We start from the raw sequence: 27,249 nt of genomic DNA, 5'->3' as shown, positions 1-27,249 counted from the left end.
ATCTTTTTATAAAACCTTTTTTGTGAAAAATTATTTAAAGGCTGAAATATGTGAGGTTTATCTTTTTATAAAACCTTTTTTGACAAAACTTTATTTGAATTTCATTTTACTATATGTGCCTATAGGGGTGGCAGGGGTTGGCGGCAATGTAAGTATCTGGATATTTGCCGCGGGGCGAGGGCTTCGATTACCTCTCTCTTTTTTGACCATACATGTTTGCATCCCTGAAATGAACCTGATTATGCCCTCGGGCGCTTGAGTAAATAAATAAATTAAATATGTGGCAGCCGTCGTGTGCAGTAAATGTTCTTTTAACAAGCTGTTCTACTGCTGTGATGACCAGTTATAGTTTTAGTGCTAGTAAGTCTATTTAGAGGTGTGGATTAATTCAGGTAGGACTGTGTGTAGACATATTTTATTATGTGTATTATGAGGTGGTCCGCGAAAATTCTTGATTACAAATAGTGGTCCACACACACAAAAAGTTTGAAAACCCCTGCAGTAGGCTATGTTCTGTCTCGCATGCGCAGCTCTAGATTCTAGGAGATTTTAACTCATTTACGTGTCGTGTTGCTGTTGTATCAGTCAGATCAGCGTAGCACTCAATAATCGGGACAAGACAGGTCCCGATCGGGACAAATAAATTAAGCTCAAAAATCAGGACGTCACGGCTAATTCGGGACAGTTGGCAACCCTAGTTTCGGCCCAGAATTTTCATTCCGATGCATCACTTTTGAACTGTATAGTGTCTGGACAGCCATTTAAAAGCAATTGAACCACAGTACTATTTTAATAGGCCTAGATGACATGTGATCAGCTTCATTTTTATGCAGAATCTGGGAGTCTTGCATACACATGGCTCTAAATACGGCTTTAAATTTAGAAAGAAAAAAGTGCATACTTATTTATGAATCATCATTGTTGCATGAAGTTTACGGACAAGAAGTACCCACGGTTAGTGAAAAAGACCCATTGTGTATGTTCTTAATGGCAGAATGTGGAAAACTCTCAATGACATACTGTGTGTGTGTGCGTGCGCGCTGCTGATACCTTTGCCACCGCTGTAGTGTCACTGTAATGAGGCATGACGTGAAGCAGCGTGACAATACAGGAAACCACATCCACTCCATATCTAAATTCAGTATCCTCCTCAGTCTTTAAGTCCACACACAAAGACATTCGCACTACATGAGACAACGGCCGTGATATTACACTCCAGCTTCTCCCTGGTCTGATGGTCATGTTCAGGCAGGAGAGATTGAAGTGACTGTTTGATGGCCATATCCTGTGCACAGCAGCAGCCAGACGTAAACACCGCTCTGCCTGGTGCACTGTATGTTTGGGCATGCAAGACAAAATAATTCAGTCCGATGCAGAGGCAATACCTGATATGTTCCAGTCCAATATTGTTGAACACATTTTACCGCCTCATTGTCCCGGTGCATGCAGACCTAGTTTGATTGTTTTTCCTGGCAAGGTGGCACTGCATATGTTTGCAGGTTGATATGAACTGCTTCAGATACAAATGCAGCCCTTCGTCTTTCAAATGTGGGCTTACATTTGTTCTTTTTTTTTTTTTTTTTTTTTTTTTATAAATGTGTACAAAAACATAAGTGCACACAAATGTATGATTAGATCAGTGATGTGCAATTTCAGTCCTGGAGGGTCAAATGACAATGCTGTTTTTGCCATGTTCAAACAACTATTCAAGAAATGATGTCTCTTTTATAACAAGCACACTTGTATACACACACTTGCACAATATATATAATTTGTGACTATATGTGTCACTTGGCAGTTTTTATGGGGTGGGGGGGATGTCCCTCCCATCGACATCCCTGTGCACGCTGTCTAAGCGATATAATAATTAATATAATATATACAGAATTTGAATAAAACTTGTGTTTTTTCATGCATGACAAGCGGCCGCATACACGTTTCAATACATAGGCCCGTCCACATATAAATGCGGGATTCACTCTCAAAATTGCAATGACTGATAGTGATAACCATATAGCAAAGGACGAGACAAAAATACCCTCATTAATTTCAGAAGCACCCTCTGTGATTTGATTCTGGAACTGGGCCTGGCCCAAACGCAGGATTTTGCTGCATTAGGTAAGGCAATTGTTATTTATTATTTGTTTTGGCTGCCATGCCAAACCATGCAGTATGCTTGCTTTTCTGTTAAAATTAACAGTGGTTTGTGAACGTAGGCACTTTAATAACAAATAATTTGTCTGGAAAAAATGCGGGGACATGTAGGTTGTTGAGACACGTAACTTGTCTTGAAACTATTTCATTGAAATCTATAACACTTTGATAATAATAAGAAGAAAACGAGCCAACGATTGATTATCGTCAAAGACATCAGCTATCGGCAATATCTCTGACTATCGTTGATCTACTATATTATTGTCTATCAACACAACCCTATTATTTACAAGCGGGAAACTATATGAATTCCATATGATACACAAGTTGTGACGTTGTAAGGGGTGTGTTGATTTGAAACCTGGTGAAAAAATGACACATATTCTGATTTCAAGTTAACCTGTTAGAGTCAGAAACATAACATGGACTTAGCGTAAATAAAACAAAAGAATTAGGCTATATTGTGAAGAATAAACCCAGATAACTACATCTGGATTCACTTTTGTACATGGTATCAAAACTGAACATTTATTTTTGTTATGTAAAGTGAACCCTGAAAGGTGATTAACATCACACGTGTTGTCCATAAGCTGTTCTGTACAGTATGCCTTCAAAATGATTCAAATACAGCATATAAAGTTAAAATAACTAGCAAACCCTTTCAATGCCATTCACGTTATGCTTTCTGCACCTTTTCAAATTGACACTCCTTTTCCATTGTCGCAACTCTGGTATAATCTGGAATTCCAAGTTTCCTGCTTGTAAATACGACTTCACTTGGTCATTCATGTGCTCCACACGAAGGGCACAATAATATAGACAATATAAAATAATTCGCCTTTGGCTAAGCCACACCCTAGCATGTAGATTGACCAATCACAGCGCAGCCAAGAACGAGCTCCCACAGAGGTCCGACACTTTTTCACAGCGCTCCATTGACTTTAACACCGGCGTCTCATATTTTTGATCTCGGCAGGCTATTACCGTCGTAGTTTTATCAAAAATATGGTTAAACGTTGTGCCTGGGGCATTTGTAACACAGATACGCGTTTCCCAGAGAGGTTGGAGGGGGGTGTCCGTTTTTTTCCCTTCCCAAACCGAAGTCAAATCCTGACAAGTGTCGTCTAGCACACGCTGCTAATAAATACAACGTTATACTCGCGTAGTCCGTTTGCTTCGTAACGATTATAGAAGTGAATAGAGACCTACCCAGCTTTGCATGAACAGTGTTGCTCCTTGATATTGTTAGTCCCAGCCTCCGTCTCGATTAGTAGGACGGTGGTTCATTTTTTGACTGTGACCGGTATGCTTTTGCCTCTATTTGGAGGCCTTGTTGTTCCTTGCGTTTCACCTGCATGTCGTGAATATAGCCTTCGAACGTTTATTGCAGCCCCTTTTGCCTACTTCTATCGGACACTTTATTTGCTGCTTTATAAAAGTTTGATAAAATTTCAGCAGGAAGAGCTGTCACAGCATAAGCCATGTTGATACCAGAGCCCAGATGAAGTTTGTTTGTCGGACGTAGCAACAGTAACTAAGGGGGGCGGGGCTTAGCCAAAGGCGAATTACAATAACCTATATGGTCTATACAGTATAGTGAGCCCAAAGCAAGTCTGTAGTGAATGGTGAAAGTGCACTTGAAGACAGCATAAACTCTGTAGGACAATTGTGCAGGAATAGATGCGGAATTTATTTTTATTTCTGATCAGGATGCAAACAGTGAATAGCTTATTAGAAAAATGACAGATATATCTAATGTTTTATTGCAACTTTAGTGTCCTTTTAAAGCTGTGTTGAAAATGTTTTAATGTTTGTTAGCCTGTTAATGTTTAGCATTTATTAATTTACCAGACACTTTAATCCAAAGTGACTTGTGAATTGTTAGCTACAGAGGGAAAGCAAGAGAAAAGGACCAAGACAAATTAAGATTCATGCCAGCAGACATCAACTTTAATCTACTGTATCCCCATTCATTGCATTGTCTGAATATTCACAAAAAATGTAGGTACATCTTTAGATGTAGCTAGAATATGCAGTGGAGTCTACTTATATCAAAACAAATGGAATTTGGTTCTTAAAAATTGATTTAAATTGCTTTGTACTTGATTTTTTTGTCCTCAGTGTTCTTTTAAACAGTGCAGCTGCGAGATATATTACTGGTGGCAGTGTTTGTACTAGTCTAAATGAAAAGTCTTTAGTTTGAATCAGCTTCTCTGTGAGCTATATGGAATGTTTATAACGGATTGGCTGCTGAATGAGGAATTGCAGAACAATATTTGCATTACAAAATCCGCTAATGGAGTTATAGAGTTTTTTTATTAAAGCTGCAGTCCGGCGTTTTTCCTCTTTGTCGCCATCTCTGTTCGAAATCTGCAATTGCATTCATTCGCGGAATTATCAACTTTACGTGAGTTGTACTTCAACACCCTCGACACGGCACAGCGCGGATGAACACAATGTTTGAGGAGAGTGTGCGGCTGTCAGTCACCTCGCCTGTGTGGATACTGGTATTCAGAATCACAGATTATTATTTTTGGAAGTATGACCAACATAAGAATTTTCACTGGAAAATGTCATCTGAACTAGTAAGAAACATCCACTTTTGTTCTGGTTCTGACATTGCAGTAAATCGCGCTGATTAAATCTAACAATCGCTTATAAGTTATCATATCACGCAAAACCGTGCAAATTATACTTTGTTCTCAAATTGTTAATGTTAACCACGTCAGCATTGCGTGACTATGTAATGTCCTTCCGATATGTATCCTTGTTTTCGCATGGGTCCGGTTGCAGTCTCTTTTTTTCTGTAGCCACTCAGAAGTCCAACGAAGACTTTTGCATTTTACAGCGGGTGACTCTGTTGTCACTGGTGATTGTCGTTTGAACCTTTCTGGATCCGCCATCAAATTGATACGTTTAATCATATCAAGTGCTGTGAGAAAAGGCTATAAATCTCCACCTCCAGCATCCTCAAACGCAATATAGCTTATACTAGCCGAGACTCCTTCTTTATGTGTACAGATGTGACGTAATGACGCAAAGACATGCTCGAATATCCCGCGGAAATCCACCAGTACCACTGGAATTAAAAACATTATTACAAGCTTACTGCTTTGAATCGAGCTAAGGCAAGCAGATAGTTTTGAACACTGGCTGGTTATGTATTTTCTCAAATATGTATTTGACAATTTTTAACCCCAAAAAAGCTACGGACTGCAGCTTTTATGAAGTAAGCTCTCCAGATATCAAAGCAGCAGTAGCAGTGAAGAGGTCTGGTTTTAGGGTAATTTCTTTGAAACACTGTCTTGTAAAGCTACAAGCTACTAATTTACAGTAGTTGACCTTCATGCAATTTGACATTTTTCAAAAAGTAATTTGTGAAGTTATCTATCAGATGATATATTTAATTATTTTTTTTTTTGCAATAAAAGTATAATACAATTTACACATGCATACATTTATTGAACTTCAATATAGTAATGAACAACTGCATTGACTTAGCCTGGATGCCAGCCCGAACCCCGCCCATAACATTTTTTGGTCGGGAAGTTCGGTCTGGACTCGCTCCATTGAGGAGTAATTATGATCAGTCAAAAAATGTTCTGGCCAATCAAATTGCCAGGGCGGGCTTTATACGATGATGGACAGATGGTCTGCAGGGACGTAATCATCACGTTATCAAAGAGCGCTTAACTGGTTTCCCTCAGAGACGACTGCCGCTGGAGAACTGAGATGTATAGATTCCGCTATCGCGCCTGTTGGAAAATAAATCGACAGCGCATTCATTTTAATAGACGAACAGAAAACTGCAATCAAGGCATTTATCGATCGGAAAGATATTTTTGCCGTCCTTCCTACAGGATTCGGCAAAAGTGTAACTTATCAGCCGGCTACGATGGTCGCTAAGAAGATTGGACGCAATGAAAACCCTGTGGTCGTTGTGGTTTCTCCTTTGGTCGCACTCATGGAGGACCAAGTAAAAGAAGCAACACTCGTTATTTTACTTCTTCCAGCGTGCGTGCATTTGAGTTCTGTAGTTGACAACTGTGCTATGCAAAGTAGTTGACTTACTGCGTTGCTCTGATTGGTTGTAGGTCTATCCAATTGAGTGCAGAGTTGTTGTTTTTCCTGGTTCGGTTAAGACACGCCTCATAATCAAAGCCCTATGGAGCAGTATCAGACTCACATTCTGACTAGAATATGAGTATGACGAAGTCAGGCTAGCATTGACTAACTATCCTGTGAAATTATTAAAAAACGATATTTTAATACTTTGTATATCGCCACAAAAAAAGATTAGTTTTGCTGGGATTTTTTTTTGAACGGTGGGTTTTAAATTAATTGATTCAAAGTGAGTCCCATTCTTATGAGATGCTTAGTTAATAACCAAGATTCAGAGGTTTATAGAGCTGGGATGCGTTTCGCAAAGCCATCTATGGTCGCAAGTTCCGTCTTTACTAGGGGTGGAACGGTTCATGTATTCGTATCGAACCGAAACGGTACGGGCGTCACGGTTCGGTGCACGAATTTACACGGAGAATACACGGTATAAAAATAAATAAAACTCGCGTGCAAATTAATTAATGTAATGCGGAACTACTGTTAGATACGCGGGTTCTTTAGGGACACATAATCTGTTGCATCGGCTTAGCTCTGAACGCGCGTTCACTTCAAACGTTGGCTTTATACCATAGACAGTATAAGAAGTGGACAGAGCCATCTCATTGGAACTCAGTTGAGACAGTTGAAGCCCATTTTTAGCGATTTTTGAGCACTTCCGTTCCTGACGCGCAGACTCAAACCGACTCAAACTAAGCTTGATGACGTGAGCAACCTGTCTGACAGACGTTAATCTTCTAGTAGCTGTGCGTGAAAATTGCCAACGTTAATCTTGCAGAGACGGGGAACTTGAGCAAAGAGTTCTTTGGCGTGAGTGAGCAGGAGTAAGTATTCCGTTGCTTTTATGGACTCATTATCTATGGGCTTCTCCCTTGACGGGACGTCCCCCCGATTGCCTGCGAGCTTCTCCTCCTGTCTGTACGGTAACTTCTGTACAGCGCGACAGAGAGTCGAGTGGTTATGACGCAATCGTTAGCCTATTTTTACTAAATCTGTTTCTACGGGGCCATAATGTAACATAGAAGGTAATGGAGCACTTTATACATTGTCGTGTTTCTTTAGAAATAAATAATGGACAAATGGAGTCTTTAAACGCCTCAGATGTAAAGTTATTCGCTGTCAAAGTGATGCCAAAATGAATGGGAGTCAATGGAAATGCTAACGCAAGTGAAGTTCTGCTCAGGGTTTCCCAGACATGCATTAATTTGTGGCGGCCCGCCACAATATCAACGCTGACCGCCACGGATTGATTTTCAGATTTTTTAACTATTTAATATGGGTAAAATTGTATTTTATTGTAGAGCTGCGCGCAGCTTGCTCCCTCCCTCCCCCTCTCACAAACTGACAACGGAGACGCGAATAGCCCTGCCCCTCCTCTTCGAGCACGATCTGAATCAAAACATGAGATTGTTGCCGGTGCTTATTCCTCCAGAATCAATCCGGAGTTGAATGGTTAGTATAATGAACACTATAACTGAGAAGTTAATCTATGTTAAATGCTGTCGCGTTTCCATTACAGATTCGCGCTTGCGAAATGACGGCGTTTCCATTAAACGATGTTATGCAACTAAAACGTCATTTTTTCCTATCGTGATCAGTCATTCCAAAAATCATGGCAACGGATGTTGGTTGGTTTATATTTAAATCACAGCCACCGCACTAGACATTATTATTATTATTAATGTAAAGAGACGTAGTCCTAAGCGTGATATCCAAGCATTAATGGCAAGGAAAGACCCTTATACTGTGAGCGGCACATGTGAGGTGTTTTCTCACTTATATCTGCTCCGAGGTCTTGATTGTGGCATTTCTTTGAGGTTTAGAAGCCAGTATTCCTGTATTTGGTCTTTTATGAATGTAATAAAGAACTCTGTCTCGTATTCTGTCCAAACACACATTTTGGGTATCTATACTTTACTGGAGTAATTATTTTTCAGCCGACTTTTTACTTCTACTCCTTACATTTTCACGCAATTATCTGTAGGCTACTTTCTACTCCTTACATTTTAAAAATAGCCTTGTTACTGCTTTTTCATTTCGGCTTGTTTTCATTTCTGCTTGTCATCGTAAAAAAAAAAAAAAACCTATCCAGATAAATCGCGCCATCTGGATAGAGTGCATTTGATTGTGGTTGGATGAGAAGTATAAACATATTCCGGTTTGTACACGGTGCATCGCACCTGCAACATTGTTGCCATTAGCTATATCAGAGCTCTCAAGTGTCACGCATTGAGCATCACAGTCACTCATTTCGGTCTTTTGTATTTCTCTCGCGGAAAAACTGTTTATAATATATTTAATATGCGCAGCGCCCAAAATGTCTCTGGCCGCGCCGCTCTCACTATGGAAGCAGCAGGAATCAAGCGCGTATCCCCTGGAGTTCTGCAGTCGAGCCTGCCACTTATCAGCCAATCAAAAAAAAGAAAGGGCTACACAATAGCCAATCAGAAAATAGCACTATTGTATCTGGGTAAGATTTAACGCAACAACCAGAAAAAAAGCATATCCTGGAATTGTGATTCTGTCACTCCTGCTGCCTGTCTTCAAAACTTGAGAGCCCTGCTATATAATTGAGCATAGTACATACCAGGAAGGTATCAATCAGGAAGGCATCAATCAGGATTATGAGTTATTTTTATTTTTTGATTAATCACTTGGATTAATCATTTATTTTGACAGCAATAATGTTTAGTGTATAGACAAGACAACCATACAAGGGTATTTGTTACTAAGCCTGCCCTGGGTACACCAATTTTCTTGTCCGTTGCCCTCACAGATTCCTGCAGTTAAGCTTATGTACATTTATATTCCAATAAAGGTTATTGATAACATGCCTCTATGTTGAGAGAGACTTTTTGCACCATTACAATACATATAGGCCCCTGTGGCGCGGCCTAAGCTTTTGTCCTTTATGCACCCATCACCCCGATCATAGTTGGATAACGATGCTTTCGGGAAACGCACTCCAGGTCTATTGTGCACAAGTCATCTGTGTACACACACAAGTTCTGGTTCACTCACAAACAGACAAACTAACCAGGAATTCATGCTTTTTTCCTTTTCTTTTTTTCCTCATCATGTATAATGTAGGCTATATCTTGTACCTTAACTGATTTCATTTTACCAGAAAATAATTCCCCCAGAAACTGTTTCAACTATAGTTTTAATGGTTTGTATTATAGTTATTTGGACAAAATTGCACGCTAATCATAAAACATGATGGAGAAATTTAAAGCAGGGAGGCATAAAAAGAGCACTTTATTTCCTGCTGAATGATTGTGTGTTGATTTATGACAAGTTGATGTGGCTCCTGCTCCTTAGGGTTGTGCATTATTTAGAAATACATCAAATGAAAACGATTTGCTAGTTCATTATTAGAAGAAATGCTCTGTTTGAAACTATAGAGGTCACCTTGTTGTCATTTTATATACAATGCAAAACCTATTTTGAAAATGTCAAATGCAAGAAAAATGCATTTATACTCTGATGATCTCTATAATTGAACGCTGTTTTGGAGTTGGTGTTGTCAGAGCCCTAAGACCTGGTGGTGGCAGATCCAGTTCTCACGATTGGACAGAACGCTGCAGAGTTTATTGTTAGGATTACTAGTGCCTCTCATTGACTCTAGTTGTCACTTGTATAGTTTGGGCTTATTGCGATGTCTCTGAAATCGATTTCATCTGCCTCTCTCCACTGCTGGTTTGTGTTCACGTGATCCACGAAGTGTACAGCCCTAGATGTGCACAAACCCACACATGTACGCATTCAGACAAAATCAATATATTTCATTTCAGAACTCTCTCTTATCTGTTCTTCTGTGCTTGGATTGGTAAAGAAGATTAACCGAGACTTTTTCAGCTCTGACTAAAATAACACTATTGAAAATGGTGTGGGGAAAAAATGAAAGTCCCTTATCTTGTACAATAAAGATCAGCTGTCAATTTCACGTAAAAACAATACATAACATCCATGATGAGCTTCTGAGTAACTTTTGAGTAATGGAATAAGGCACTTCTTTTTCGGGTGCAGTGCAGTGATTTGGAAAGAAAGATTTTAATGAAATGTCTGCATTCTCTAAATACATAATGTAAGTAGAATCCATCCATATTAAAATATTAATGAATGCCATTATTGATATTTTCACATTGTGAACTGATAATTATTTATTTTTTTCTCACTATTAACAGCAGCTTTTGAAGTTTGATTGCAAATTTAATCATCAGCATCATGAAAAGGTCAGAGCAGCTGTGTTGTGTCTTGTGCTTTAGCACTGATCTCTAAGACTTTTCATAATGTTTCTTTTTTTCATTAAGCGCTTTGATGCCTTTGCTCTGCAAACTGCCCCACATAATAAGATTTTGGTGTCCATTTAAAATCAATGACAATGACTGGAAGGAGCTTTAGCGTTAGCCATTAACAGCGGCTAATGTGGCAAGGAGGATTTCTCACATTGTGACAGATTCTATTAAACCACTCTAAAAAGGTCAATCAGTTCAGAAACGTGTTTATAGATATTTTCCTGCAACCTTTCTTGTATGCTGCTCTGTCTCTGTCTGGATCTAAAGTTGTTTGGCTACTCGTCAGGTGTGGTCCAACATGTCTTTGTGTTCCCACAGAGCTGGAGGTGACCATGGAAAATATTGATTATGTTGAGCTAAAGCCGCTAACGGCTTAATCAGATCATCTCACTGTTGTGAAGAATTTGTTTACTGAAAAAGCTTTGGCTGCAACATGTTTCTATAATATACAAAGGACTAGATTTTTATTTTTTATTTTTTTGGAGTATTCAAAAGTCTGAATCGACCAAGATCACACACAACAACAATGTAAATCCAGATAATAATTTTTAGCTCGAAAACTGCATCGCCTTCTCAACGTTCATCCCTCCTCTTTCAAACAAGGTTCGATAGATCAGAGTTAATTGACCTCCGAATTGAACTTTACAAGCGACACAAAATGTCAGCAGTACCTTTAAAATGCAAAATAATAATGATTATAATTAAAAAAATCAATATTTGCCGTCTGTGTATTGACTCTATATTGGGATGAAAGAGTACGCAGTGTTATACTATATTGATTAGCTTCCTCTCACTTTAGTTCAGAGCATTCAAATACCATCACATTGGCCAAATGAAGAAACAAGGAAGTTGCTAGACAACAAGTCAGTTATAAACCCAACCTTTATAAAAAGGTACATGGTAAACAATGTTTAACAATTTTCTTTATTTAACTTAAGATTACATGGAGATTAATAGATTGATAGACATTTCCAGGTGAATACTTTGGGAGATGTTGATATCCAGGAAACTTGAGAGCAATCTGTGGAGCAGCTTGCGTAATACAAATTTAGAATGTTCATGTGAGATTTGTTTTTGTACTTCCTATTACACAAGGCCTAAGGAATATAACATTTTATTTTATATAAAAACCCTCATAGTTGCAGACACTTTGTTTGAACAAAGTACCATCATCTTTTTAATAGCTTAATTCAAGGCTTAAGAATTTAATTTAAGTTTCAGTGAGTGATATTTACAGTGTGTTGCGTAGTGCTCTCTGCTTTGTGTATCTCACTAATGAATGTCTTTGAGAAGCTATTGTACCTGTCTCTATATTTCTCTCTTTCTTTCTCTCTCTTTACCTATGCTGAATGAACACACAAGCTAAGCCTATTCAGTACTTGTAAATTAAGTTTTCCTGTCATTGTCCACTGGGGTGTTGGGGGAAGTTCAAAAAAGCATTGAATTATTCCCCTTTTCTCTGAATAAATCATGCATGGTGCATTGCTGAATTATGTATAGAACTTTTGGTTTGCACTGTTTTTTCATGCTTTGCCTCCCTAGTAAATTTGTGAGCACAAATGATATGATTCTATGGAAGTCATTACGAAAATATCTGAAGGTATGTCAAAATTGGCCATGCCCATTAAACCAATTTGTATACTGTAAAGGAGGTCTGTCGTATGAGATAACACAGTCTCATCCCAAGACGTCATATGACTGACGCTTTTGACCATACGTCAACATCCGACGTTTTAGGGTACCCTTTAACGTCAGTTAGATGACGATCCTAGGGCGTCATCTAACTGACGCTTTACCTTTAGCGTCAGTTAGATGACGCGGGTAGGTTTAGGTCTGGGGGAGGGTTAGGATTTCATAGCGTCATATACTGACGTTAAAGGGTACCCTAAAACGTCGGATGTTGACGTATGGTCAAAAGCGTCAGACATATGACGTCTTGGGATGAGACTGGGCTGTATGAGACTGTCTACATTAAAACATCATGTGTAGGTCATTCAGACACAATCTGCCAGTATGAAAAATTATATTAAACTGAGTAAGGGAGTACAGGACTGGCTTTTCCAGAGATTGTTGCTGTTCTGAAAAGGTGACATTTTAACACTTTTCCTCTCAAAAACAAAAATAACCAAATAACCACTGTAAGAATCTAACCATAATTCTAATAATTCTCTCATTTGTTGATCTCCAGGAGAATAATAATAATATTTCTGAGAATGGTTGCACTGTTACATTATATAAATCTTTTCATCATCCAAGCTTATTTTCCATCCCATTCCCTTCCCATTTCCTTTGCGTATGACTTTTTTTTTTTTTTCAATTGTTTGCTCACTAAATTAATGATTAATATCAAGTTCAACAGCCTCAAAGACATCAGTCCACAAAGAGATTAAAATCAGTCACATTGATTAAAGCATTAAAAAAAGAAATGTGAAAGAAATAGCTATATATGTATATTCATATCAGCTACGCTGACTGCTTTCTCCTTTTCTGGCAAAATTATGACATTATTTTTATTTATATATTTTAATCATTAAAAGTAGATCATTAAATATATGCCTGTTGACTCGAAATTTTTAATGATATCCCACTAATTTGCACCACACTACAGTCATGCTGGAAGCTTGTCAGTCTTTAGTCAGAGGTTTATTCATGCTCACAGTCTGTGTGCTAGGGCTTAAAATTCACTTGGCAATGAACAAACATTCCAGTCACTCTCTCCTACAGAAAAAAAAGGTAGATCTTTCTCCATCTGTAAGTTTTCTCATATTTTCTCATTGTTTCATCACACCCTTGATCTTTCATTAACTTTAATGATGTAGACAAGATGAAGGAAATTAGTTTATTCTGGTTTGTATGCTGTCGGCATGCGTTAGCTCGGTGAAAGAAAAACAGACTGGCCGCCATATTCCAAAAATCATTTGGCAACTTCCCCCATACAAGCTCGGGAGTGATTTATTTTCAAGGATCCTTTAATAAAAATGGCAAAACAAAACAGCCCAGCAGAGATGAATCAGCACAGCTGAAAGACCGAGAAGGTCAGAACTCATCAGAAAATCATTTAGTCTCATTTCATCATCACTGGGGAGCAAAGAACCAAACTCAAAAAGGATCATTTGTGCTAATATAATGTTTGCATCGTACAAAGTATCTAAATGGTGTCTGCAGAGCCTTTTTAAGCATGGAAGCTGTTTTGTTGAAGAGCATTTAATAAACAGTCACTAAACCTTGTTGAAAACACACATTTATTTTACTGTGCTGTTTGACCAGCATTCAGCTTTGTTTTGTTTAGCTGTGGTCTACAAGACAAACCAGCACCAAACCAAGTCTAATATTATGCAGGGAAATTAGAATCAGCTTACATAAACATATAAAGAGGTACTGGAGTAATTCAGCTCTGCCATCATAGTAAGAAATTACATTTTAAAATAGATAACAGTTATTTTACTGTCACAACATTAGATCCTCATGCTCACTAAGGTTGCATTTATTTGATTAAATACAAAGGAAAAGCTGTAATTTCAAAAACATAAAATAATCGAACCTAGCCCAAACTTTTGAATGGGAGAGTACTTAAAATGAAAATTGATTTCAGTATTAGCATTGTGTCTATTAAAGGGATAGTTCACCCAAAAATGAAAATTAGCCCATGATTTACTCTTCCTCAAGTCATCCTAGGTGTATATGATATTCTTCTTTCAGACGAATACAATCGGAGTTATATATATATAAAAAAAAATGTTCTGGCTCTTCCAAGCTTTTTAATGGCAGTGAATGTCCGTTTCTGTTTTGAAGTCCATAAAAGTGCATCTATCCATTATAAAAGTGCTCCCCACGGCTCCGGGGGGTTAATAAAGGCCTTCTGAAGCGAAGCGATGCGTTTGTGTAAGAAAAATATCCATTTTTATAACTTTAATAACTGAAAATAACTAGCTTCCGGCCAAACGCACGGATCCCACTTAAGTCCAAAGCGCAACTAATGCCAGTAATGCAACGTACTGCTGATATTTACGCTACGCCATGACGCACTACGCTACTTCCGACGTCACAAGTTGGTCAAGGTGCGCTTTAGGTGTAAGTAGAGTATGGCCGTTTGGCCAGAAGCTAGAATTTTACTTTGTAACGTGTTAAATATGGATATTTTTCTTACACAAACTCATTGCTTCGCTTCAGAAGGCCTTTATTAACCCCCCGGAGCCGTGTGTAGCACTTTTATGATGGATAGATGCACTTTTGTGGACTTCAGAATAGAGACCTGCACTCCCACGGGAAGACCGCAGGACCCAACGTAACAGAGTGCGGCACGGGACTAGATTTGATGACCGAGTGCAGGCGGTAATGCACTCGTGTGTGTGTGTGTGTGTGTGTGTGTGTGTGTGTGTGTGCGTGTGTGTGTGTGTGTGTGTGTGTGTGTGTGTGTGTGTGTGTGTGTGTGTGTGTGTGTGTGGGTTGCGGGAGAATAAAACGATTCGCGGAACTCCCGCAAAATAGAAAGAATATCAATAAATAAAACATCTAAAAACCAATAAATTGTTATTCATCTGTTGCACAAAAGCAACAAGAACAACTAAAACAAAATAGAAACGATTTACAGGCCAGAGTTTCTATTTATAACATGTTTGCAGCGTTGAACAATGTAGCCAATCACAGACCTATGTGTTGATTTCTTGAACGCATAATAGCCAATCAGAAGCATTTAAGACAGAATCCCCTCACCGCTCAAAATGGACTTTTTGTTCAGTGCTGAATTCTGCATGCTGGCAAATCCTCTGATTATAACAAACAAAGTGTAAATATAATGAAAGATTTATTGTGCAGTCAGCTTCATTGATAATAACTGAGATTTGTGATATCGTGATGGACTGAGATGTCAGCTTTTTAGGAATTATTAAGGGAGCGCACTTCTCCTGCGGGAGCGGGTGGGAGAGGGACAGAAAAATCCTTCCTGCGCAGGTCTCTACTTCAGAACAGACACAGCCATTCACTGCCATTATAAAGCTTGGAAAGCCAGGACATTTTTTTTAAATACCTCAGATTGTATTAGTCTGAAAGAAAGTCATATACACCTAGGATAACTTAAGGGTGAGTAAATCATGGGCTAATTTTAATTCTTGGGTGAACTATCCCTTTAAGGAATGTCTGACCAATATCACTGTATATGTGTGTTTCTATGTGTATATTTACAGACGTTTACAGGAAACAGTGACACGGACACAGTGGTCCAACACAAACTCCCTCACTCAATCAGAACTCGATATATGCGTCTTCTGCCTCTTGAGGGAAGCCCCAGAGGAGGAATGGGTTTACGGCTAGAGGTCTATGGCTGCACATACAGTGAGTGATACCTTACATGAACTGATCTTTAGAAATCTGGGTAGAGATTTTCCATTTGATTATTTTTTTTTTTTACTGAACTAATGATCAATTCTATCCCATACCCCTAAAACTGACCATCACACAAACCTTTCTGCATGTTTAGATTTCATTAAGCCATTGTTTTGTATGTTTATTTAGCCCTTGTCCTATTAAAGTCGGTATGAAACGGAAATTGCTTTTCCTTCCCTGTTGTGACATATATCCAAGTGAAACAGCTTCTCAAACAAGAAAAAAGTTTTGGACGGGACTTGATTTTGTCTCTTGAGAATTGATTGGACCGTTGGATGTTTGTGGTTTGGTATTGCTGCGATTTCATGTGAGTGACAGGTTGTCCCACCCTTAATTTAAAAAAAAAAATTATAACGTGCACAGATAAATCATTTATAATAAATATTCCATAAAAACCAAGGATTGTCTATTTTGATTTCATGGTCACTTAAAGCGTTGTTAATGAAAGTACTTTATTATCATTTCCACAATGTAGGTAAAACCTCACACACACACACACACTTGCATTAGTTTCTGTTTTTGCATATTTTATACCATACCTAATATCTGAAGTTCAACTGCATTCAAACATTCAACTCAGCTTAATTTTCAAATCAACAGGAAGTACAAGAGCAAACAGATCTTGGAAGGTCAGAGAAAGTTCAGGGAGCGGAGGGTGTTCTGAGGGTGTTTTCACATTCTCTTTGATCTCCTTTTGCTGTTTTCCTCAGAGTCCGACGTGGCAGACTTCGACGGTCGCAGTGCCTTACTCTACCGGTTCAACCAGAAGTCCACCAGCACAGTGAAAGACGTGATATCCCTGAGATTCCGGAGCCATCAGGCAGAAGGGGTTCTGGTTCACGGAGAGGGACAGAGAGGAGATTTCCTCACTCTGGAGCTTCAGAGAGGAAAACTCATTTTGCATCTCAATTTGGGTGAGTGGAAGAGAAGGGCAGGGCACAAGATAAACGAGAATAAGAAAGAACTGGGTTTTTTTCCCCCCCAAAGGAATAGGAAATTGCTAAAGAATCTCATCCCGTATTATTCAGGATGACCTTCTATCCTTTTATTCTCACTCAAGTGTATCTTGATGGATCAGAGAGTGAAATTAGAGAAAAGTATCTGAGAATTTGCTACTTAGTACCTAACGAATTTGGATGGATGAATGGATGGATAGACAGTTTGGTGGAGTTTTAATGAAGTGCCTGGCTGAATTCTTTGTTTTAAGGTAGCATTGTCGAAAGTACCGACTTCGGTACCAATTCAGTACTGAAATTGTAAAAATGCGACGATACCAGCATTTCCCTCTAGCATTTTGAGTGCTGTTGAACTCGAGTGCTGGATTCTTAAACGCCTCTGATTGGCCATTGTGTTCACACGCTCAACATGTATGTCTCTGATTGGCCATTATGTTCACTCGCTCAACATATATGTCTCTGATTGGCAATTGTGTTCAGGCGCTCAACATATATGTCTGTGATTGGCTACAATGATCAACGCTTCTTTGATCTTTGGCGCTCTTCACTGAGCGCTTACACACATACACACGGGAGCATTTGAAAGCAGACGTCTATCAGCGGATATATTAGGGATCCGCTGATAGATGCCTGCTTTCAAACGCTACCGTGTGTGTATTTGTAAGCACTCGGTGAAGAGCGTCAAAGACGTCTATTTACAACATGTTTTAGAAGTGTTGATTATTGTAGCCAATCACAGACATACATGTTGAACGCGTAAACACAATGTCCAATCAGAGACATATGTTGAGCGCTGATACACATTGTCCAATCAGAGGTGTTTAAGATTCCGTTCAACAGTGCTTAAAATGCTAGAGGGAAATGCTGGTATCGTCACATTTTTTTTTTATTTCAGTACCGACTTGGTACCGAAGTCAGTACTTTTGACAACGCTACTTTAAGGGTGTGTTCACACTTGGCAGGTTTTGTTTAAAAATTTGGTGCGATTGCTCTGTTAGTGCAGTTCATTTGAATAAATGTAAATACTGCCATTAGAAGGTGCGTACTAAACAAGCATACTGAGATACCTGGGAAAATACCATTGTATGTGCGCACATACAACGAGTGCATTTAGTCCAGAACACAGCATTGTTTTGTGTGTTTGATTATGTTTCATTGCAAAATATGCATCATAAAAGCTCCTTTTTTTTTAGGTCCGGTGATAAAAATGACAGAGTGAACACTACATGAACGAGGACTAAATGTATAAGTTTCTATTTTGGTCCAGAAAAAAGAACCTAGAGAACCGAACTACAAGTGTGAACACACCTTTAGGTTCTAAAGTCTATGTTCCTAGTCTCTCTTCTGCTGTCTCTGTACAGACGATGCCAAGCCTCAGTCTAGCGGTCGCTCATCTTCTGTCACGGTAGGAAGCCTGCTGGATGACCACCACTGGCATTCTGTTCAAATTGAGCGATTTAACAAACATGTCAACTTCACCGTGGATGGACACACGCAACACTTCCGCAGTCCAGGACAAGAGGACACACTGGAGATAGACTATGAGGTGTGATCTGAGTGTGTAAATTATTATAAATCTGAATTATTTTCATTTAGTAAATTATATGTGTAATTTGTTTAGCCAACACTGAAAATATGACTAAAGGCTATCCCTAATACACCGCAAACTGACACAAATAAATATTAACAAATGTATTCTTGTTATAACAAAACACAACAAAAAGAAGAAAAGAATAAGGTCTATTACTGTGACATACATAAAGATATCCTACTCCCTTGTTATCTGAAACCACATTTCAAAACATTTTATTCAATCACTGTCACTGCAAACTTATGAAAGCCTGAAACAAAGTACCATAGAGAACAAAGTCAGTGATTCCAGGAATCTGAGCACAGGTAAAGATGTAAACCAAACAAACAAACACAGACCCTTTAAAATACACTCTAGCAAGGTTAGATGTTGTGGGAAGAAGTAGGTGGGAACCGGCGAACATTCAAAACCTTTAATAAACGTAAAATAAACAAATACAAAATGAAAGTAAAGACAGCAGCCCCTCACGGACGACTGCTGTCACATATAACAAAACACAACATTAATCCAGGCCTGTCCTCTCTTGATCTCCACTGTCGTCACTCCTCCTTGATGCTTCCGCTCCTCCGTGAGAGATACGAGACCGGTGCGTCGCGCAGGTGTTGCTCATTATCAATCACGCCACCGGCCTCGTGCCGTTCTCTCACGGCCCTCTGCCTCATCTTGCTCGCCAAATACACTATCGTTCAAAAGTAAATGATTTCCATTTCAAAAGGAAATATTTCCCATTTAAAACCATGAACTATGAGCCAGTGGATATCACACAAGCAATGTGCAAACTTTGCTCTAGAGTTATGGTGGTGAAGAAGTCTCAAACCCCAGTCAATTATTCACTTAATATTTCTCTTGTGGCCCATAAGTAGTGAAAAAATTAGAAGAGAAGTGTTTCGTGTTTCATGTTTTTGAAATGAGTAAGCTAATCTAATTCATCTTTTATTTTCCTCACAGCGCGTTGGTTATGAGGTGATGCGCAATAAAATTATTGAATTTTAATATTAATGTAATAATAAAAGTAGTAGTACAAATAATAATAGCCTAATTTAATACATTAATTGGAAATGTCAAATCCTCTTGATAAGGCCGATAGCTGATGCTTTTGACAATATCACTGGCTATCGTCAATACACGGTATCATCATCTATCGGCGCAACCTGGCACAGGGATTATCGCAGGGCCCTCCAACAAGCGCCCCGCGACCAAGTGTTTTCCTAATATACTTTCATCTTTATTTTTGTTACACACTTTTCTGTCCTTTTCCACCTTTTCTTTTGTTCAACCTCCACCATATCTTCCATTCCTCCATTTATTCTTTGTGTGTATACGTGATTATTTCAAACATGAGAGCACACACCCCAATCCCCCCACCCAACCCCCTCCCCCTTTTTGTATTTTTTACTCATTCTCGCTTAAATGATTAATGGGTTCAATACTGAATGAAAATTGATAACATTTATTATAGATTAACCTCGTTACAAACAGCTAAAATATTTACCACTTTCCTTTTCTCTCTATTTGATCTTTTCTTTGTTCATTTAAAGAGCTTCCAACGTTAACAAGGGAAGCAAAGTATAGAATGTTTCTGGTATATAAAAGGCCTATATTTATTCTATATAAAAATTCTTATAAAATTGCCCTCAAAAGTATTCTCTACTATACAAACTGTATTGTTACTGATCTCTGGGATATGTGGTTGTTTTGTGTGTTTGTGTGTATGTGTGTGTGTTTCTATGTGTTTGTCTGTCCTTATTCAAGCTTAGTTTCGGAGGAATCCCTTTGCCTGGCAAGCCTGGGACGTTTCTCCATGAAAATTTCCATGGCTGCATAGAGAACCTAAACTACAATGGTGTCAATGTCATCGACATGGCAAAGAGACGGAAGCCACAGATCTATACCGTGGTAAGTTTGAACTTTTACAAGTGCTAGTGTTACTGTAAATACCGCTTTTTAATATGCCTATATTGTGAGAATCAATGACACCTTAGCCAGTTAGTTTGAAGACCATCAAATCCCACTCTTTGTGAAGGTTGTGAAATCTTGCTGTTCACAAGGCAATGTGAGACTTCAAAAGCATAGATTTGTTGATGTGTTTTGTTTTTTTTGCTACCTTTGATAACTTTATTCACACAAAAGGCATTTATATGCAATGCAATTGGCAACAGTGTGACTTGGTAAATCACAGTTGCTCTGTGTGTTCTTCTAAAGTGTGCTTTTGCAATTGTGTGAAGTTTTGTGCATCACACCATAAAAGAGCTCTCTTTCCCTAATTAAGAGGCTGTGATGTCTTTCCTCTTGTCCATTTCTCTCTCGCTCTCTCCTAGTGGTCTAATACACTTATCACAGACAGGAAAAAAAGAGCACTGATCTTCATTTTTTCTTACCCTCCCTCTTGTCATTTTAAGACAACGATCTCACCAGCTTATTGCAATACATTCCAAAGTCCAACAGTTCACTGACTGAATGATGTTCATGCAGTGCTATAGCTATTTTTTTATACATTAAACTGTTGTACTACAATATAATTTAGGGCTGCAGGATTCCCTTGATATTATAATCATGATTATTAATTCTGATTAACAGGCTGTAGATTAAAATTAAGCAACTGTATGACATATTGTTTATATAGGTTACACTTTCAAAACGATTTGAGAACTTCACATTGGTCCTCAAAACAAAAGTTGAATTAAACATGGCTTCCATGCTCATGTTGTAAATGGGACACCTAAATGTTTCATCATTAAGATATTGATTTATAGCAGATTTTTTTAAAATTTGAAGTCTCCTTTGGGTTTGTTAAGCTCCATTGGGTCCTTAAAGTCTTAAATTAGGTTTGATCAAATTTAAGGTCATAAAAAAAATGATATCTTAAATAGTACAACACAAATCTTAATGATCATTTTAAAAGGTCCTAAATTTGGAGAAAAACGTTAATCACTATACGGCTTAATGTGATTATTAAACTTTAAACTTAAACTTTAGATAAAACCTTTTATCTAGATATTAATGGTATTTTTGTTACACAATAAACTGGCATGTACAGTATATGGCTTTTTTTTTTTCAGTGTAAACTATTGGGGCTGCCCCATCACAGGAAGAAAAGACTAACGCCACTATTCATAATGTTCCATAATATATATAAATAGACTATTGGCACAATCATCTTATTATTGCCTTACTTTCTCTAATAATACCTTTAATTCATATGTTTTGATAAGTTACATTACAGACCCCAGTTTGAGAGATGCTGAACTATAGAGTAAGTTTTAAACTGTTTGCTAAGATGGAAGAAACTGCCAGCACACATTGCTATTGCTTCAATAATTCCCTTTCTATGTGCCCACTCCCAACATCAGTATGATTTAGTATGACTCCTTGTTTCCATCTTTTCGTTGTCCTTTCCTTTTTAATTCTGCTCTCCACATATTCATCTATTCTTTCTTTTTCATGTTTTCTTCTTCTCTCTCTCTTCCTTACTAAGGGAAATGTGACATTCTCCTGCTCTGAGTCTTCGTCAGTCGCTGTGACGTTTCTCAGTTCCACAGGCAGCTTCCTGGCGCTCCCCGCAGATTATTTTACAGAGGGTCTCTCTGTACGCCTTCAGTTCCGCACGTGGAATCAGGAAGGGCTGTTGTTCTCAGTCCCTCTCTCTCATGATCCGGACCCCATTAACCTGCTTCTGCATCTCAGCCAGGCCCGGCTGCTCCTCTCTGTCTCTGCAGGGCCACAAAACTCTGCTCAGGTTTTCAGTGGTAAGATATGTAGGAGCAATAGCATTTAATTTGTTAATACATTTTTATATATTGTATAATGATTAAGTGTCGATGCAGATGATTACGTGATTCATTTATCACAGCTTTCATTCTGAGGCTGGGCAGACTGCCTTGTTATGCCTGTACTGTTTGTGTTTCAGGTCAGAATTTGAGTGATGGACAGTGGCATTCCATAGCCGTCGAGGTCAAGGGTCAAAAAGTGTCTTTAACAGTCAACAATCAGAAGCCTGTCTCCATGGAAATCATTGGCCTTAGCCAGAACGTGCAAAAAACAACCATCTATGTTGGAGGTATAGCATTAGAAATGGAAATAGCTTGTTTATCCTGATTCTTGGAAAGAGTTACTGGCTATATTAAAATTCAGGGATAATAACTTATTTTGATCTCCTTTCTGAACTAGCCTGATGGCTGCGGGCAAAAAGCAGTTATTACCCAAAACATTATCCTGAATGCAAAGAACAATTTTCTTCTGCCTTTTTAACTCTAACCTCCATCAACTGAACGTTCCTCATATTCCTGAATGAAATACAGGTTTGGCAAGCTGAGAGCATTCTTAGGGTCCATTCATTTCACAAGCACAGCTGTTATTCCCAAACCTCCTTCTTTTTTTCTTTTTAGTTCATTCATGCAGCTCTAACCACATTCAATTACTGTTGAGGATAAATGCATTTTCTTTAATGCTGTTATTGAAATCTCTGACTCAAACTTTCAATGTCTTAACTAAGACCTCTAAATCTCTCATTTTGCTGACTTCTGAGACATTGCAGTCCTGCTGAGATTGTATAAGCTGCTTTGCAGAGATTTGTCTTTGTGCAACTTGGTATTAGTTGTGGATGTTGTTTTTGATTTAAAAGACAGTAAGTTGGAATTTTCCATTATTTTAGGCTGCCCTTTATTCCAGAGCAATTTCATCTGTGAGAACCCCAGCAGAGGATTTCAGGGCTGCTTTCGTCTCCTGTTCATCAACAACCATCCGGTCAACTTCCTTCAGATTCAGCAGGAAAGCCTGAGCAACTTTAGCCAGCTTAGCTTTGATGTTTGCAACATACAAGACAGGTCAGTTTTCCCCATTGATTTCTTGCTCACACAGTTTTCTTACTACTTTTATCTGAATCATTATGCATGACTTAAAAAATGTAGTGATCAGCTAAATAATTTGGCTCATAACCAGGCACAGGAAAATCCGTTAATGGAATAGAATTAACAGTTAATGAAATGGGTTAAACAAAGCTCGGAGTGATACACTCTCTTTTTTAGCTTGAAGTATAACCAAATCAGTCAAAATATTCAAAAATCAAACATGCAAGTAGCAGGGAATGTGTAGAACTTTGTGAATGATGGCCATTCCAATTCTATGGAAATATTTTCTGTAGCAGATTCAATGTAGCCTGGTCCTACCAGACTCTCGTACACATTTCATTTATACATAGAGTCTGGCCACTCTCCATTGACAAGCATTAACTTCCTTGAAGACGGGTATTCTGTTGAAGTTTAAAACTATTGGATCTGCCCAGAGTCACTCTGGATCTGCCATAACCAATCGCTAACGTTTGGTCGTGACGTATGTCTACAACTCAAACTTGCGCACCTCAACGTTCACTCCCTCTGTTTGCTGATTGGACCGGTAAAAAATTGATCGGAGAAAACCCAAGAATATACAGCAAACCCAGACGTGGTACTGAAGGAAAATGAAAATTGAGTGGAAGTACGTAGGAGGGCGGAGCCAGGCTAGATTCAATGTGGGCCAACTCATAACCTATAAGCATAGAATAATATTTAATAACAGTATTGTTTGTAATAATATTACATATAATAATAATAAAAAAGTTTGGTATGAGAAATAAATTATCATTTCAAATGAACGTGTTCATCCCAACAGGTGTTTGCCCAATCTGTGTGAACACGGTGGTCAATGCATCCAGTCATGGGACCAGTTTTACTGTGACTGTTCTGGAACAGGATACACAGGAGCCACCTGCCACAACTGTGAGTTATGCAAAGTCCCAAAACAGTCTATGCCTGTTTGATTACTCAGATGTGAGTTTAATTTCGCTGTTTTGCAGCACATTACTGAATAATGAATAATGTATGTACTTGGGTTTATTTCAGATATCACAGATGCATTGTCAGAGTTATAAGTTTTTATTATTAAAAAACATGAACTATAAAAGTTTTCAAGAGTGGTAGGTAATTGTCATCTACAGGTACCACTATTGTGTAGCCTAAATTAACTTCGACTTCAGTTAAATTGGTATTAAATTTCAGTTAAGTTGGTGAGGTCCAACTTTTCCCAAATTTGAATTTTATTGTTCGAATAAACTATTTGTAAATGATACTTATTTGAATAGGCCAATGATGCTTGCCCTTTATCTTTAAATCATTAACATTAATTATGGCATGCATAATGCATAATGCATCACTTGACAGCTGCAAGTGTAACAGTGATTTGAAACTATGCACTCACCAATTTATCCATTTAATTTTGGCATCTGTGTCTATGATAGTATTGTGAGTAAGCTGTAATTGTTTTCACCAGATATATGTATACGCTTCCTTGCTGTAATCAAATTTGTTGACAAATTTGTTCAGCAAATTTTGTAATCATATTGAACATCAATATGTTCTAATCTGCCGCCACATGAACGGTTTCATCATACGCTCATGACTGTACATGTTCTCTGGAGGAGAGAGAGGTATGGCAATGCCATCTGTTAGACTTATTGCATTAAAAGACAAAGAAATGTGATATTTCCTTTTTACAAGTCCTGCTGTGCGATTTACCGTCAGCAAAACAACACGTGCAACAAATTAGTTATCTCTGCCGCACAGAGGACTTCTCTGTCGTGACAAACAGGTCCCAAGAAAACAGTAATTACCTCCGTTTGCTAAATTAACTGTTTACAATGTCATGGTTATGGAAGTTAATTTAATATAAATGAAAGAAGACTTGTTTGCACATGACACACTGTTTTTATTTTATTTTATTTGACATTTTACAGGTACTGGCTGTTTTTGGCCAGGCAGAGTGTTCTGTTTGAATGATGCTGCTGATTAACAAAAGTTGACAAATGTTTTTTCTTATGATTACACCAAAACTTTAAGGCAAAAAAATGCAATGTTCTTGATCTCACTTTAGTGTTTTTTTTTTACCTCCCACAGGCTCAGTATCTCTGTGCCAAGCATGCTGATGTGCCAAAATGCAAGCATTCTGTAATCAAACACAACATAAACAAAACAGCAGCAGATTTATTTCCATCATTTCTATGATTCATCATTTTCAGCAATATATGAGCGATCCTGTGAGGCCTTCAGGAAAACAGGAAGCCAGTCGAGTGTGTTTACAATCGACCTTGATGGGAGTGGACCTCTAGAGCACACTCAAGTTAACTGCACCATGGCAGGTGACTGATCTAATTATGCATACCTTTGCGCATAGCTTTGCACATTTCTAGACGTATTATACACTGATGTTCATCATGTTTAACATTATTCAATGATGAAGCTCAAACCTCAGCACTTCTCATTTACAAACCTTATTCAGTGCAAGGACAGGTGTGACCTCAGCATGTGTGGGGGACTGCCTGGAGAAATCACACATCTCATTAAGTGAGTTCAGCATCTCATGCGGCTGTCTAGTTCAGCAGGTTGGATTAGGGTTGGCCAACCTTCCTCCCATGGAGCCTCCGGTGAGGCAGATTTTTAGCTCAAGCACCACACAAACATCCCTGATTCAGCTAGACTGGATCCAACGAAGCAGTTGATGAGTGTTTCCAAGACATCTAGATGGTGTGATGTTGCTGTAATTTGTGCCTATTGATAGCGTTGTTTATTTCCAGTGATATATGACGGATTATAACTTTTCCATAATTTCTTCATCATTTTAGCAATTACTCCTGCTGTAAACTATGCGTGATAGCTGTGATTTGCCTTGAAATACAGAGTGCAGAAGGGCTGCAAAAGTGAATGAACTTGACCCTATGGGCCAGATTTACTAACAGCTTGTGCCAGTGCAAACCCTCTTTTGGCGTTGAAAAAACTACTGTCAGGATTTACTAAAGACACGCTGTGGAAGAATTGGCAATGAAAAGGTGTGGGCACAACACAGTTATTTTTGTAGCTGACCTTATTGGATATGTATTTGTAGGAGTTTCCCTTTCAGGCATAAAATAAAGTATTTAAATAAATCACGCAACGTGATTTTGCTATGGTTTGTGGTAGTCAATTTCTTGTATTTGCACCATTATTTAATACCAAAAGGGCATGTCTTAAATCATTTTGCGCTAGACATGGCTGCATTTGTTCTTTAATTTGCGCATTGTCAGTAGATTACCCGCAGAACTTCCCACTCCTATCTTCTCTTTTATGGGAATGTAGCGTCATGCTCATTTGCCCTGTTTAGTAGATCTGGCCCTGTATGTGCTATTTTTGTAGTAACATTTCACTGTAAAAAATATTATAGGGTGGCATAGGCTACTTATAACCATATGTTTTAATAAATTATATAATGTTAATATACCAAACTACTTGAACCAAAATCTGCTTTTTACCTTAAAATGTACTGATAACCACCATAATAATACAGTTTACATTAGAAAATCCCATAATAAATTCCATAAAACATGGAGCCAATGCTCATATAATGCTCCGTGCACAGGGTCATACACAAAAAAACTACATATATTACTGTACAAAAAAATGAGACATAAAACAAAAATGAGAGGAATCAAAACTCTTTTTACCAATTTTAATTGCAAAGTTTATGGTAATTCAGTTTTTTCTTACAAATAATAAAATTACAAAGTAAAATGACATATTATATGATGTCCAGGGTATATATGTACACTCTTTAAGTAAAGTATATGTAGAGTTAGATTTATTATATGTGTAGTTAGTATTTGTATTTAAATAGTTTTATTATATATTTATAGTTAGACTGCTTCTTTCAGTAGGTTAGCTATGTGTAGGTTTGTATGTTATTCTTC

At 38.2% G+C, this 27,249-nt stretch overlaps 1 protein-coding gene across 2 annotated transcripts in view; it reads left to right on the top strand.

Moving 5' to 3' along the window:
- cntnap5l (contactin associated protein family member 5 like) overlaps positions 1-27,249 on the top strand; it is a 76,711-nt gene that overhangs the window by 36,452 nt on the left and 13,010 nt on the right. For both annotated transcript variants that reach the window (XR_008806854.1, XM_056248650.1), the window contains exons 4-12: positions 15,755-15,902; positions 16,664-16,867; positions 18,271-18,455; positions 20,253-20,396; positions 21,976-22,246; positions 22,408-22,557; positions 23,152-23,323; positions 24,147-24,253; positions 25,549-25,668. Coding sequence is in view for 1 of the 2 variants with exons in the window: in XM_056248650.1 (XP_056104625.1) it covers positions 15,755-15,902; positions 16,664-16,867; positions 18,271-18,455; positions 20,253-20,396; positions 21,976-22,246; positions 22,408-22,557; positions 23,152-23,323; positions 24,147-24,253; positions 25,549-25,668 (1,501 nt within the window). In the remaining variant the exon portion in view is untranslated. The remainder of the gene's footprint in view (positions 1-15,754; positions 15,903-16,663; positions 16,868-18,270; positions 18,456-20,252; positions 20,397-21,975; positions 22,247-22,407; positions 22,558-23,151; positions 23,324-24,146; positions 24,254-25,548; positions 25,669-27,249) is intronic.

The sequence above is a fragment of the Rhinichthys klamathensis genome, unplaced genomic scaffold (genome assembly GCF_029890125.1).
Source record: "Rhinichthys klamathensis goyatoka isolate OS25496 unplaced genomic scaffold, OSU_Roscu_1.1 h1tg000056l_1, whole genome shotgun sequence".
NCBI classification, from domain to species: Eukaryota; Metazoa; Chordata; class Actinopteri; order Cypriniformes; family Leuciscidae; genus Rhinichthys; species Rhinichthys klamathensis.
The sequence above is the reverse complement of the archived record's forward strand: the minus strand, read 5'-3'. Positions and strand labels throughout refer to the sequence as shown.